A 13,577-nucleotide genomic window follows, 5' to 3' on the forward strand; every position below is an offset into this window, starting at 1 on the left:
GAGGCAGATGGCTATGGAAACCCTTGGGAATGAAACACAAACCCACTAGTGATTGTGTATGACAAATGCCACCCTAAGATAGCCTTAAGCGCCGGGCCTATGGTTGGGTGGATGCCAACATGAAAAGCACCCATTCATTAGTGTTATACTATGTGGAAAATATTTCCTAGCTTTTACGGTACACTAATGAAGCAGTTGTGTGTGGCCTCCGCACGGCCGTCTCGACGTCTGGATGTATGCCAACATGAAACCTGCCATTCATTAGCCGAATAAAATACAAATAAAAAAAAACTACAAGCCTTTCTGTGTCTCCATCAGTCTTACCTGGCTGCTTGATCACTACGTGCGTGAAGCCTGATGAGTCACGGGCCAGGCGGTACCACACTCCATCGGGATCAGTGAGCCACTCCTCCACTAGACAGTAGTAGGTTCCGGAGTCGCTGGTCTCGGCGCGGTGCAGCGTGAGACCGTAGAGGCTGGGCGAGAGGCGTTCGCACTGCACGCGGCTGCGCAGGCGCTCCTCCTCAGCGTACGCACCGTACTCAAACGCCCCAGTACGCTCGATCTTCAACAGCAGCTCATCAGGCTCGGTCGCCCCTCCCTTCCGCGCATACCACAGCACGGCATGCTGGGACTCGGTACTCGTCTGGGACGCAACGGAGCAGTTGAGGCGCACGCGGCTGTCTTCCACAAACTGCAGGCTCTGGTTGAGCTTTTGCATGCGCAGCTTGCTCACTGGAAAGAGGCAAACGGAGGTTTAAAAACATGAATTAGATGTACAGGACACTAGAGGATCTTCTAGAAGAAGCAATAAGATGTCAGATGTCAGAGGACGCTCTTAAGAAAAGCAGGCCTGCCGGCTTCTACGCTGCTCGGATTGGATTACGTACAGGCGTGTCAGGTGTGACTGCCACAGACACTGCCTGCTATTTCACACCGTGAGAGGATTTCGAAAAGCCAGCAGCATGGATAAAATAACATTCTTAAGCAAGCAGCACACTCACGTTCACACAGAGAAGCCCATGTGCCTAAACGTCTACATTCACCAAATTCGTGACACAAATTTAAACTTAGTGGAAGCAGGAGCAGATGGTCTGCATGCGCAGATCCTGTTCTACTGGCACATACAGGCCAAGCAGCCTTCGAAATACACACTAAGCATATGGTCTTACATCACAAAGTCAGCAGTCTCCTACTAAATGCATGGGGGCTCCATGAGCACACACACACACACACACACACACACACACACACACAAACACACACAAAATTGATGGGATTAGCACAGTTGCAAAACTTAACATTTTCTCTCTTTTTTATGCTTTAGTGATTCTTTGCGAAAAATCCAATTTTCCACTGACACTTTGGGGCCATAATCCCTGCAGCACATCTTTGACTACAGTTACAGTGATGGACAGAGCTTTAGCCTAAAGCTTACAGTATCTTTACAGCACAAGAGCAGCACCACACTTCCTCAAGCTTCTAACACACAGGACAAGCTCTCTGCCCTCAGCAAAGTCCCCTCTAAATCACCATACGCTGCTCAAGACATAAATTCCCCACATGCATGAGCTTTACTCTGAGCCGAATCTCACTCCCACTCACGGAGAGCCTCCAGTCTATGCCACTATTCTCAAGAAGCGATGCCCAAAAGGTGACGTATGAATAACCGCTGAAATAAAATGGAATAATTAATAATAAAAGCGGTATAAATCTATCCAAGTGTGTGTATATACATATTGGATTACATATACATACAAACACATACTTTGAAATTGTATAAATAAAATACATATATATATATAAAAACAGCACACTAGCACTGCAGTTCCAATCAAAGAATGTAACTTATAATTGTAAAGCTGGCTAAAATAAAGACCAGGTCTCAGTAGTATTACTTTCTCACACAGAATAATGAGGCTGAATCAATTTGTGCACATATCTCTAAGCCTTGCTGAGTTTCTCAGATGGTAAAAGCATTCTTGGGGGTGGGAGGAAGTCATTGTTGCTTGGTTCCTCATTATGAGCACTGTTTCATGTGCATGATAGCCATTGCACAGGGAAATGTGCTCTGGAAACAGCTGCTAAGCTTTCAGTCATTTGGCAAAATGTCCCAGAATGGAAAAGCTACCAAACTGGATTGTCACTTAAACAAAGCGACTCCTGAGGTTTTCTCATTTCTAATTTAATGTGCAGCTGATATTATTGAATTAAAAGAGAGAGGATGGGTTGAAATCATTTTGCTAATCGTTTTGCTCACCCTTTGCGTAGGGTTTGTGCCACAAATTCAGCATGCAAGCTCATATTAGACGGCACTTTTGCAGGTTTCCAGTGCCAGAGGATGCAAAGCAGCCGCAGAGCATCACAGAGCCCCCACCATGCTCGACTGTGGACAGAGTGTTCTTACTTCTTCCTCCAGACGTACCGCTGATCCATCGTGCTGAAAAGTTCCAGTCGTCTTTCATCTCTCCACAGAACGGAATCCCAAAACTTCTGTGGCTTATTCATATGATTTTGAGCGACTTTTCTTGTGCTTTTGGGTCAGTAGTGGTGAACGTCTTGGAGTTCTGGCATGGAAACCTTCAGCGTTCAGTACGCTCCTTACTGTGCTCACTGAAACCTCAGTGTCTGTTACCACCAAGTCTTGCTGCAGGTCTTTTTCAATCACTCGAGGGTTTTTCACAACCTGCTAGCAGCCGTCGATAACTTCCTTCCTCTTCCCCGTCCAGGTATTTAATATATTTATATCCTAACCCCTTTCCCTATCCAGTTCAGGTATTTCATGTGTTCCAGCTCAAGCACACCTGGTGGAACTAATGAAGCCCTTGATTAGTTGAATCAGGTGTGCTTGAGACAACACCCGCTCTGCATATCTGTGCTGTTGTGAGGGATTCTATTCAGGGGGTTGAATCATTTTGAGACTGGAGAAGTCATTACAAGTTGCATTTTCAGTTGAATTCGGGGAAACCACTTGAAGCATTCGTCGTGTTGAACTATTTCAATTGCTTTTGTTTGATCTGTTCATTGCAAACAGCTGAAAATCTGTACATTTTTACAAGAAACCTGATTTGCAATGCGGGTCAAATCCTTTCGATTGCAACTGTACGAAGGGTGCCAATATTAGTGGAGGGCACTGTAACTCTCCTGCTAGCACACCGTGCAGAGAGTATATACGGCGGGGGAAATAAGTATTGAACACGTCAACATTTTTGTTTTCAGTAAATACATTTCCAATGAGGCTATTCGCATGAAATTTTCACCAGACGTCAGTATTAACTCAAGAAATCTGGAAATATAAAGAATTCACAATATTAAAGTCCATAAATAAAGTTAAGTGTAATAAAATGGGATGACACGGGAAAAAAGTACTGAACACGCTAACTGAAACGGTTAGATACAGTGAGTATGTGCAGTAAAATCACTACAGTGCATTATTTCCTCAATAGCTGATGCATAAGAGGTAATGCCTCAGTGGTCTATGTGTTACTGACCAGAAGACCTCAAATCCCAGAACCTCCAAGCTACTAATGTCGAGCCCTTGAGCAAGACCCCTAACCTTCAATGCACAGCTGAATTGTAAGTTGTTTTGGATGGATATCTCAGCCATATGAAAATATAATGTAAATCAAATCCATACTGTGGAATATATGGTCCTATCACATCAACGCAGGACATTTTTACAGAGAGTTATGGACGTTGTTTTGCACTCGTGAGCTCTGGGGTATGTTTTTTTTTCCTACATCCCAAATCAAATACAGTATGAAGTAACCCATTTATCCACTCTGCTGACAGACAGTGGTTCCAGCACTACCTCTCCAGTTATTAAAGATAATGGCAGAGTTGTTTCTGAAGAAAGGTCTTATTCCTACAAAGCCTTCTAATCATTAGGACACAATTGTGGATAATGAAAATGGATTAGGATAGATTTCTAACAGCTGAATCGACGTGAAACTAATCACTGTCCAGTAGCCATTTCTGATCAATGTTTCCAGTTATGAGATTATTGATGATATGATTATTGTTTAAAAAGAAAGTTGTGATTTGTATTCGTTATTACATCCGTTAAGAAAACAAAAACACATAAATCAGATTTCATGTCTATTACTAAAATCACTCGAGAGCTATCGCTAACCGATCACAATAAGCTGTACTGTCCATTTAGAGTTTCTAGATAGCATTGCTAATCGGATCAAGTCTGTGTGGGACCCGAGTGCGTCTCCTCAGAGCTGATTGTTTGGGGCATAAATATGCAGAGTTATTCCACTGGGAATATGTGCTTTGCATATAAACCGCAGTTTTAAGCAGCAATCATATATCTGCCTCTATTTTATTAGGCATGTGCCAACACATGCTGACAGCAATAATAATGGCCAGTCACCATAGATACAGAGAGAGAGATACAGAGAGAGAGATACAGAGACAGAGAGAGAGATACAGAGAGAGGGATACAGAGAGAGAGAGAGAGAGAGAGAGAGAGAGAGAGAGAGAGAGAGAGAGAGAGATACAGAGAGAGAGAGATACAGAGAGAGGGATACAGAGAGAGAGAGAGAGAGAGAGAGAGAGAGAGAGAGAGAGAGAGAGAGATACAGAGAGAGATACAGAGACAGAGAGAGAGAGAGAGAGAGAGAGAGAGATACAGAGAGAGATACAGAGACAGAGAGAGAGACTCAGAAAGAGATACAGAGACAGAGAGAGAGATACAGAGAGAGAGATACAGAGAGAGAGATACAGAGAGAGAGAGAGATACAGAGAGAGAGATACAGAGAGAGAGAGAGATACAGAGAGAGATACAGAGACAGAGAGAGATACAGAGACAGAGAGAGAGAGCGAGAGAGAGAGAGATACAGAAAGAGAGATACAGAGAGATAGAGATAGAGATACAGTGAGAGAGATACAGAGAGAAAGAGAGCTAAAGAGAGAGATACACAGAGAGATACAGATACAGTGAGAGAAAGATACACAGAAAGAGATACAGAGAGAGAGATACAGTGAGAGATACAGAGAGAGAGAGAGAGCAAGAAAGAGAGAGAGAGATATATACAGAGAGAGAGAGAGAGAGAGAGAGAGAGAGAGAGAGAGAGAGAGAGAGAGAGAGAGAGAGAGAGCACGAGAGAGAGAATGTTAAAGGAGACTGGTCAAAATAATGGCAGGTGAACCACAAAGAAGTCAGGGGTCATCGGGACCGGTGACTCATTTTTCATCAAACCATCTCAGCCATATATATATATATATATATGAATGATAGTTTTCTCAGGAGCGAGAGCTTAACAGGCAAAAACATACACTGTATGGTCAAAAGTTTCTGGACACCTGACCATCACCCTCGTGTGGTTTGCCAAGGTTGGTGTGGAAGAACTAAATAAGGTTTTGCCCAGAGCCCTGATCTCAACCCTACTCAACACCTTTGGGATGAACTGAAATGCAGAATGCACCTCAGGCCTCTTCACCCAACATCAGCGTCTGGCCTTACTAATGCTCTTGTGATTGAATGGACAAAGCTACACAGCTAAAAGCTAGTGGAACGCCTGCTCAGAAGAGTGGCGGCTATTATAACAGCAAAGGGGGACCAAATCTGGAATGGGATGTTCAACATGGATATACGGGAGTGACGGTTAGATGTCCACAAACTTTCAGCCACATAATGTAGCATGTACAGGTCTGGGGTGGGGGGGTGGGGGTCAGAGGGGTTGGTGTGTGAATTGCCTTTTTCCTCTGTACTTTCTCTAAGGCATATGACTGTAGATATATTAATTGTGCAAATCCTTGAACATAAATAGTGATTGTGCTCCATCATCTTCTAGTTTCCAGGGTTACCGTGTTTCCCTTGACAACACAGGGTGTGGTGCGAATACCTGAGGGAGGCTTCTCTCTGGCTCCCAGTCACAAAAGACCTAATTAAACACTTACAGAACCTTCCATAGCCGAACCAGGCATGATTAAGTAAATTAATTAAACCCCAGTTTAAACTCTTTGTAGAAATTGCACAGTATTTTCTTTTCAGTCAATGGCAGAATGAGCGAAATCAATAAAATAAAAAGGAGCAAGAAAAAAAAAAAAAACATACCACGGGAGCCTGGTCAAAAAAGAAGCAACTCAAGCAGCGTATTCAGAAAGCGTAGTATGTGAGGAGAGCTGGTGTGATGCAACTCTGACGGGTGGGAGGGGGTGTCAGAAAACGCAAAAACACTGGGAATGATTAGAGTGCATTTGTGATTTTCTAAGCGGCCATGTTAGACAGCAAGATCCTACCCCTTCCGAGTGCGTCCAATTTGTCGTTAGCTCTGCTTAATTGCCAACCGCGGTGCTCTGCCGAGATAAAGCTGCTTTTCATTTAGTTTATTGACTGAAAACGTTACAAGCACAATGTTCCCAGATAAAGCAGCTCCTTTCTCAAGATTAATGAATGGAAAATGAGTTTATTTCTGTTCAATCCAGTCATGTAAACATACAACAAAACGGACCCCCCCCCCCCCCCCCCCCCCAAGCCAAATTATAAATGCAAACACTTTGTGAGACATTCTGAAGTCTTCGGTGAAAATACATGCACGTTTTCTCAAGCAGTAAGGAGCTTTTGCTAACTAGGCTATTTCTCTCGGCTTCAAATTGCTCTGACAAGAGCCTGTCACATTACTTCCTGAAAAAATATGCAAGGCTAAAATACATGCGAGATCCATGCTTCTCACAGTGCTTCCCATTCCATTATTAAAATGGCAATCTTTCAAAAGCACTAAATTATTAGGCTACTACAGTCATTAAGACTGAACAAGTTCATCGCCAGACAGACGGATGAAGAGGGGTCTTTGGAACGGCCAGTCGCTGATGATCTAATCATATTTTACCTCATGAATATTCATCAGTTTGAGGCACTCGTTTATTTGTTGAGTTACGGTTGCTGGTGAATGGGATGCCTTTTGTGTGTGTTCTCTTCTCTGGATTCTTGTAGATTTGTCTGGAGTGTCGACAGCTGCAGGTGGTTCAGTACTGGAGCGATGGAAGCGTCGACTAGAGGGACGAGAGAGTTCAGGAAGAAACCAAAGAAGAGGCAAAGAAGACAGGAGAGGTAATACCAAGGAAAGAGGAATAAAAGGGACAGGAACAATGCTGCATTTGATGAAAAGGTCATAACTCGTACTTTCTAACCTGCAAACAGGGGGAAAAAAACCCCCAAAGAAAACACCCCTTTAACTCGGAATTACTTGGAATGGTCTCCTCGACGCCGAGTTCCCAGTTCTGAGCTAAGCTGAACGCAGCACCAGTATGCAGAGCAAGAGTTACGGGTTGAAACGGCTAGTAAAGTGACCCTGCGAAAGAAGTGACCGTCTCTACCATGCACAAACTCGGCAGCCAGTATGAATAAGGAGAACGGAGAAGAGCCGTTCAGAAGGAAGGGGGGAGGAAAGTGGCAAATATGACCAGAGAAGTAAACATGGAAAGAAGAAGGGAATCCCGAGGAGCTTAAAGGTTGTCCCATCACCCCACAACCACCAAGAAAGATGGCCAACATCGTGCTCCACATCTGCGTCCTTTTAGTTCAAGGACTGTAAATAATGCTCCACAGAAAAGCCTTGCTTCAGCTGGTCAAATCCACTCCTGCGGAAAAGGGGGAGGGGGTGTTTATTAAGATGGTGGTTTTACAGCAGATCCTGTTGGTGATGATTGAGCACTGTCGCACTGGACCTCATGCTCCACCTACTACAGCAGCAGAACGGACAGCTAATGTCTTTGCTCATGATTCCAATAAATCTTTGATTCTTTTGTGTTGGCAGCCAATTTCCAAGCTTCTTCTACAATGTAATTAAGACTGGGGTAATTATGTGGATTTATGCTCGGTCAGGGAGTCTGGAAACGATCCCCCTTTCACACACACTTCTGTTCTCCATCCACTGTCGAGTGTCCTCTTCCCTTCCGCTTGCCCCGGAAACCACCGCGAGTGTGCTCATTCTCTACGACACAGAAAGAAAGGGACTCTGTCAGGTCAGGGGAGCTCTGGAAATGATTCATACTGCTGGAAGACACAGCGCATAATGAGGCCTATGAGATCTATTTGTGGAATGTATGAGTATGGCTTGGATGTGTAGTCATCAACAGACACAAAAGCCATGTATAGTCATTCTTTGAATCTGTGCAATGGTATAGAACGTCTCATCAACATGCACACCCATGCGTGGACCTTCCCACTAATAGAACTCTTCTCCCAGACGGTACAGCAGGGCACGGTAGCAAATTAATATTTGGAAATCGGTATTCATGTCAAACGAGCCTTGAATTTGGTCACATTGCCAACTATGCTATCAGGCATGCTGAATCGAGACATAGCGGCGAAGCTACGAATGGTCCAGATCACTGATTGGTCACCACAGTACCATCCTCACGTACGTGGTTAGAAATGGACAGTACAGCATATTAAACAACCTAACAATCAATAACGGTGGAATAAATGTCCGCCACAGACATTTCTCCTTTAAACGCCAATTTCTGCTAGCTATAAATACGAATATCTCAATTAAAATGAAAGCAATTAAACGTTTCTATATTATTTTACTGTAAAGATAATTAGATTTCGTCCCAGATCCACTAAAATCATATCATGAGGGAGCGGCTATTTACAGCGCATCCGGAAAGCGTTCACAGCGCTTCACTTTTCCCACATTTTGTTACGTTACAGCTTTATTCCAAAATGGATTAAATTCATTATTTTCCTCAAAATTCTACAAACAACACCCCATAATGACAACGTGAAAGATGTCTGTTTGAAATCTTTGCAAAAAAAAAAAGCACATGTACGTAAGTTTTCACAGCCTTTGCTCAATGCTTTGCTCGATCCGATCCGATATTACGTACCTGTGAGTGACAAAAGCATGTGAACCTTGGTCTTCAGTGTCAGTATTCAATAGAAATGTATTACTGTAATGATAATTCGATTTCGTCCCAGATCCACTAAAATCCCACCTTTTGCAAGTTTCGATCTGTAATTTTTCCTATTACTAATCCCGAACCCACTTCCTCCAGAGATTTCCTTTTTACTTTCATGGGTGCCACTGTGTGATGTGAAGCAGGCACAAGGGTTCAAGCATCACACACATAGTTCTGCTTTAGCAACTGTACCATGCTGTACCTGCACCTTGCCATTTCTGGTGGAAAAGAGCTGCACGTGAACATACATGCTATGGGAATTCGATAGATGTGTTCTGAGGCAGATAAAGAAAATAAATAAATAAATGAATGAATAAGAAGGAGAGACATTGACAAATAAGGAAGGAAGTAAGATAATAAAGAGCATGGGGGCATGTCAGTATGTCTGAAACACGACTGTGCAGAACTGACATGGAGGAATTTCTACACAGAAAGGAAAAGAGTAAAAGTGAAGTTGAGAAATTAGTAGCATGAAACACAGAGAGAAAAATATGTGCCTGATTCTATGCATAGTTGTTGGCCTAGTGATAAAAAGAGTCCTTTAAAAAGGTTGAGTCATTTGCATAAAACATCATTTCAAGATGAAAAATGCTAATAAATAAGGAAAGGAGCGGCATGAGCTAGCAGATGCTGTGAATGAAGTGTGTGTGTAGGTCAAGGAAGACTCTGCGGTGCTCGGGGCTGACCTTGAGCATCTCTACAGAGACAATTAATCACCGAGCTTTTATGAAATGATTTTCCAAGTGAATGCGTTAGAACTGTACGTCATCTATCTTCTACCGTGTTTCTGGGAATGTCAAAGAGCAAGGTCTATTGCCTTAGCGGCCGGATGGAAAATAAAGGCGTCAGACAAAGCGCTGGTGATTAAATTAGGAGCTGCTTGGAGAGAGAGATACTATGGTGACGTTGCCTATGGCAAGCTGTTGGTTATATTACGGTGCCGTTAAAAATGGCCACACGAGTGTCGTCGTATTTCTAAAGCATCAAAAGTCAAACAGCTTCATTAGCGCCTCAGGTGCGCTCCTCGGGCGCTAAATTTCTATTCAGAAGAGAGGCTTGTAGGCCATGGGGTTTGGGGGGGGGGGGGGGAGCTCTGGCCATCTGGATACTACAGTGGAAACATGACCTGGTTAAAGTAACCTAGATCCTTTTGAAAAGGAATGAGTAAGGAGCAGAGAGAGAGAGAGAGAGAGAGAGAGAGAGAGAGAGAGAGACAGAGAGATGGAGACAGAGAGAGAGCGCACGAGAGAGTGTGAGCGTGAGAGCGTGCGAGAGAGAGAGAGAGACAGGAAGAGACAGCGAAAGAGAGACAGAGACAGAGAGAGACAGCAAGAGAGAGAGACAGCAAGAGACAGAGACAGAGAGAGAGAGCGTGTAAGCGAGACAGAGAGACAGCAAGAGACAGAGAGAGAGAGAGAGAGAGAGAGAGAGAGAGAGAGAGAGAGAGAGAGACAGGAAGAGACAGCGAAAGAGAGACAGAGACAGAGAGAGACAGCAAGCGACAGAGAAAGAGAGACAGAGACAGACAGAGCGAGAGACAGCAAGAGACAGAGAGCGAGAGACAGTAAGAGAGAGAGACAGCAAGAGACAGAGAGAGAGAGAGAGAGCGAGACAGAGAGACAGCAACAGACAGAGACAGAGAGAGAGAGAGAGAGACAGGAAGAGACAGCGAAAGAGAGACAGAGACAGAGAGAGACAGGAAGAGACAGAGAAAGAGAGACAGAGACAGACAGAGCGAGAGACAGCAAGAGACAGAGACAGCAAGAGACAGAGACAGAGAGAGAGAGATAGAGAGAGAGAGAGAGAGAAATGGGGAGGACAGTGTGGAGAGTAAGAGAGAGAAGAAAGTTAAAGCCAGAAAGAAAGGCATGGCTCATAAGATGGTGATGCCCTGAGGCAGGCGGCGGTGTGCTGTAGTCAAGGATTTCACTCTTAATGAAGACGGACAGCTGAGTTCCATTCGCTGTAGACAGGAAGATAGCAGCTGTCATGTGAAAACTCTCTATCCCTGACTGAGAGTTATGAGGAGCCAGGCTGGCTGCCTGCTGCCCACTGGGTATGACAGGAGTCGAGTGCTTGGATCAGTCACTGCCAGGACCCATTTATGTACAAGACACTTAACAGAAGCACGGGGCAGGAGTATATTCACGAGAGAATGCCTCGCGGCACACACGAGCGAGAAGGACATACACCGTTATTGACTGATAATTAATTAACACTTAATTACTAGCTGGAAATCAACACTTTCTTTTTGTTTTTGTTTTTTTGTGAAAGCCACACACTCCTCAGCCAATGTCTTAGAACAGACCACAGACTTCTAGGAAGAAAAAAAGCTGTTACACTTCTTTATGCCACAGTGCTGTCGAATTCACAAATCTGGTCAGAAGTCGTTGATTCATTTTCACGGAGCTTTCACATCTTCAGGCTCTCACGCTAAAACCATATTGTGTCTAATTCATTCAGAGCGACTTGTATGGCGGACACTCCATATCATCAAAGACTACGTGCGTTTAACAAAAGTGGTTCTTTAACAAAGAAAAATGCGTAAATGTTGATATCATGATGCTTTCAGTAAGGAGACGTTTGTTAACGTTTACGGAAGGAGTCTCCGATGTCAGCGCTTTGTAATGGCCAGTAAGTTTCCGTCATGAGAGAGTCTCCAGGGCAGAGGATTTTGCAGGTTTCCTTTAACATGACAAGCTTCTTTTTTGTCTTATTAACTTCAACAAAGAAGGGGGGGAGAGAGAGAGAGAGAGAGAGAGAGAGAGAGAGAGGGGGAGAGAAAGAACACTGCTTGTAACATTAAATGTAACTATAAACAGTTAAAAAGTAGAACGTGTCGTTCATTAATCAATTAAAAAACAACAACTGTAGTTTCTGGCAAATAGCTGTGGTATACAGTGGTGCTCGAAAGTTTGTGAACCCTTAAGAATTTTCTATATTTCTGCTAAATATGACATCATCTGATTTATCTAAACGTAGATTTAGAGAACCGGATTCAACAAATGAGACAATTTATAGAGGAAAATGAGCCGATATTACATACCTGTGAGTGGAAAAGGCATGCGAACCTTTGTCTTCAGTATCAGTATTCAATAGAAATGTATTCATTTTCCTGTAAAAATCAATGACCAAGTATACTTTTGATGTCTCATCTGTTCAACTGGGTTCTCTTTACCTACTTTTAGGACTTGTGTGAAAATCGAATGATGTTTCAGGTCATATTTATGCAGATATCTAGACAATTCGAAAGGGTTCACAAACCATCGGGCCCCACTGTAAGAGGAATAGAGCACTCCAGGACAGGCTGTTATTGGAAAATAATCGACTTTGCGGTAGTAGCAGTAAGTCCACTTCGCGTCGAGCCGCAGCACACTATCCTGACGTTGATGATTTTCTTGGAACAGCATTTCCTACAACACGCACGCTTATTAGCGACGGAGTGGCTGGCTTTATCCGGTCACGACTGATTAATGGCTGGCTATGAACAACCCAATTTAATCCATGCTAGGAGGAGAGCATGCTCTGTAGCTCCATTTACCTCAGCAGCTGGCACACCTCTGATTAAGCAACTCTACAATATAACACACACTTATTAGGGGAGAAGTAATGCGTATGTGTGTGCCTGCTAGAACCCCTGGCGGCAATCCTTAACAAGCTGGCATTACGGTCAGGAAGCCGTCGTGTTGCAATCCAGACATTTGGGATATCGGACTCGTCACACTGCGTGTGCTGATGTAGGTTGTGTTGTAGTATTTCTGTATGTGTAGACGGCGTCTGCTTCACATCTGAAGGCGTGTATGCGTATAACCGAGTGCGTGTAGGTGACCCGCGTCGACTCTGTAGAGCGCATTTTCTCCCAGTTGCATTTCATTCGTCTCCCTGCTTCGGTCTCAGAACCACTTTGTATCCCAGAGAAGAGACACTAATGAGAAAATGTTAATATCCCATTCCTGAGCCCATCATTAATCTGAGGCTGCAGATGGCTCCATTAGGGCATATCCAGCATTATTACTACAGATATTAGAATCTGTCGCAGAGACGGAGGATGCGGAGAACTTCCCCTGAGAGCTGGAGAACTGAACATGTGTACACTGTTATTACATTTCTTATATACCATAAAGCGCCCGAAATATGATCGGGTGACAGGAAGACAGACTGTAATATTCATATTTAGAAAGAGAAACTATAGTGTGATGCCTGCGGAGGAGTTCGGATACAAGCTGCCGTGCTGTTCTACTTGTGATGGTACACTATGAGAGCGAAAGCTAGAGAAAGGGAAAGACAGAAAGCACGTGAGAGCACACGCTCAGACCAGCTTTCTAACGAAATCATGTCTACCTGAGCTACCTCCGGCGCTCTTGACGAGATGCGCTAAGTTAATGCTAAGCTGAGTGAAAGAGTGAAGAGGAGTGTGCAGTGATGGAGAACATCACACAGAGAAGGCATCTTGTCGCGTCTAATTCTGCAGTGCCGTTCGGGATTGTTCTCCGATGAAGGCCTTACCCTCGGTTCACACAAGAAATGGAAAGAGAAAAAAAAGTGCCACTTCCATGTCTTTCAAATTAACACTCCTAATAATAAATGTGTGTTCACACCGGCTGTGTACAAGATCTGACTTGATATTTTCCACTTTCCTGTGCCATGAAAAAAAAAAAAAAGGA

The 13,577-nt window shown here is 43.8% G+C and overlaps 1 protein-coding gene across 3 annotated transcripts in view; it reads right to left on the reverse strand.

Moving 5' to 3' along the window:
* Positions 1–13,577, reverse strand: part of igsf3 (immunoglobulin superfamily, member 3) — a 141,586-nt gene that overhangs the window by 8,705 nt on the left and 119,304 nt on the right. For all 3 annotated transcript variants that reach the window (XM_017469556.3, XM_017469555.3, XM_017469557.3), the window contains one exon: positions 325–735. In XM_017469556.3, coding sequence (XP_017325045.1) covers positions 325–735 — 411 coding nt within the window. The remainder of the gene's footprint in view (positions 1–324; positions 736–13,577) is intronic.

This window comes from Ictalurus punctatus, chromosome 6, assembly GCF_001660625.3.
Source record: "Ictalurus punctatus breed USDA103 chromosome 6, Coco_2.0, whole genome shotgun sequence".
In the NCBI taxonomy this organism is placed as follows: domain Eukaryota; kingdom Metazoa; phylum Chordata; class Actinopteri; order Siluriformes; family Ictaluridae; genus Ictalurus; species Ictalurus punctatus.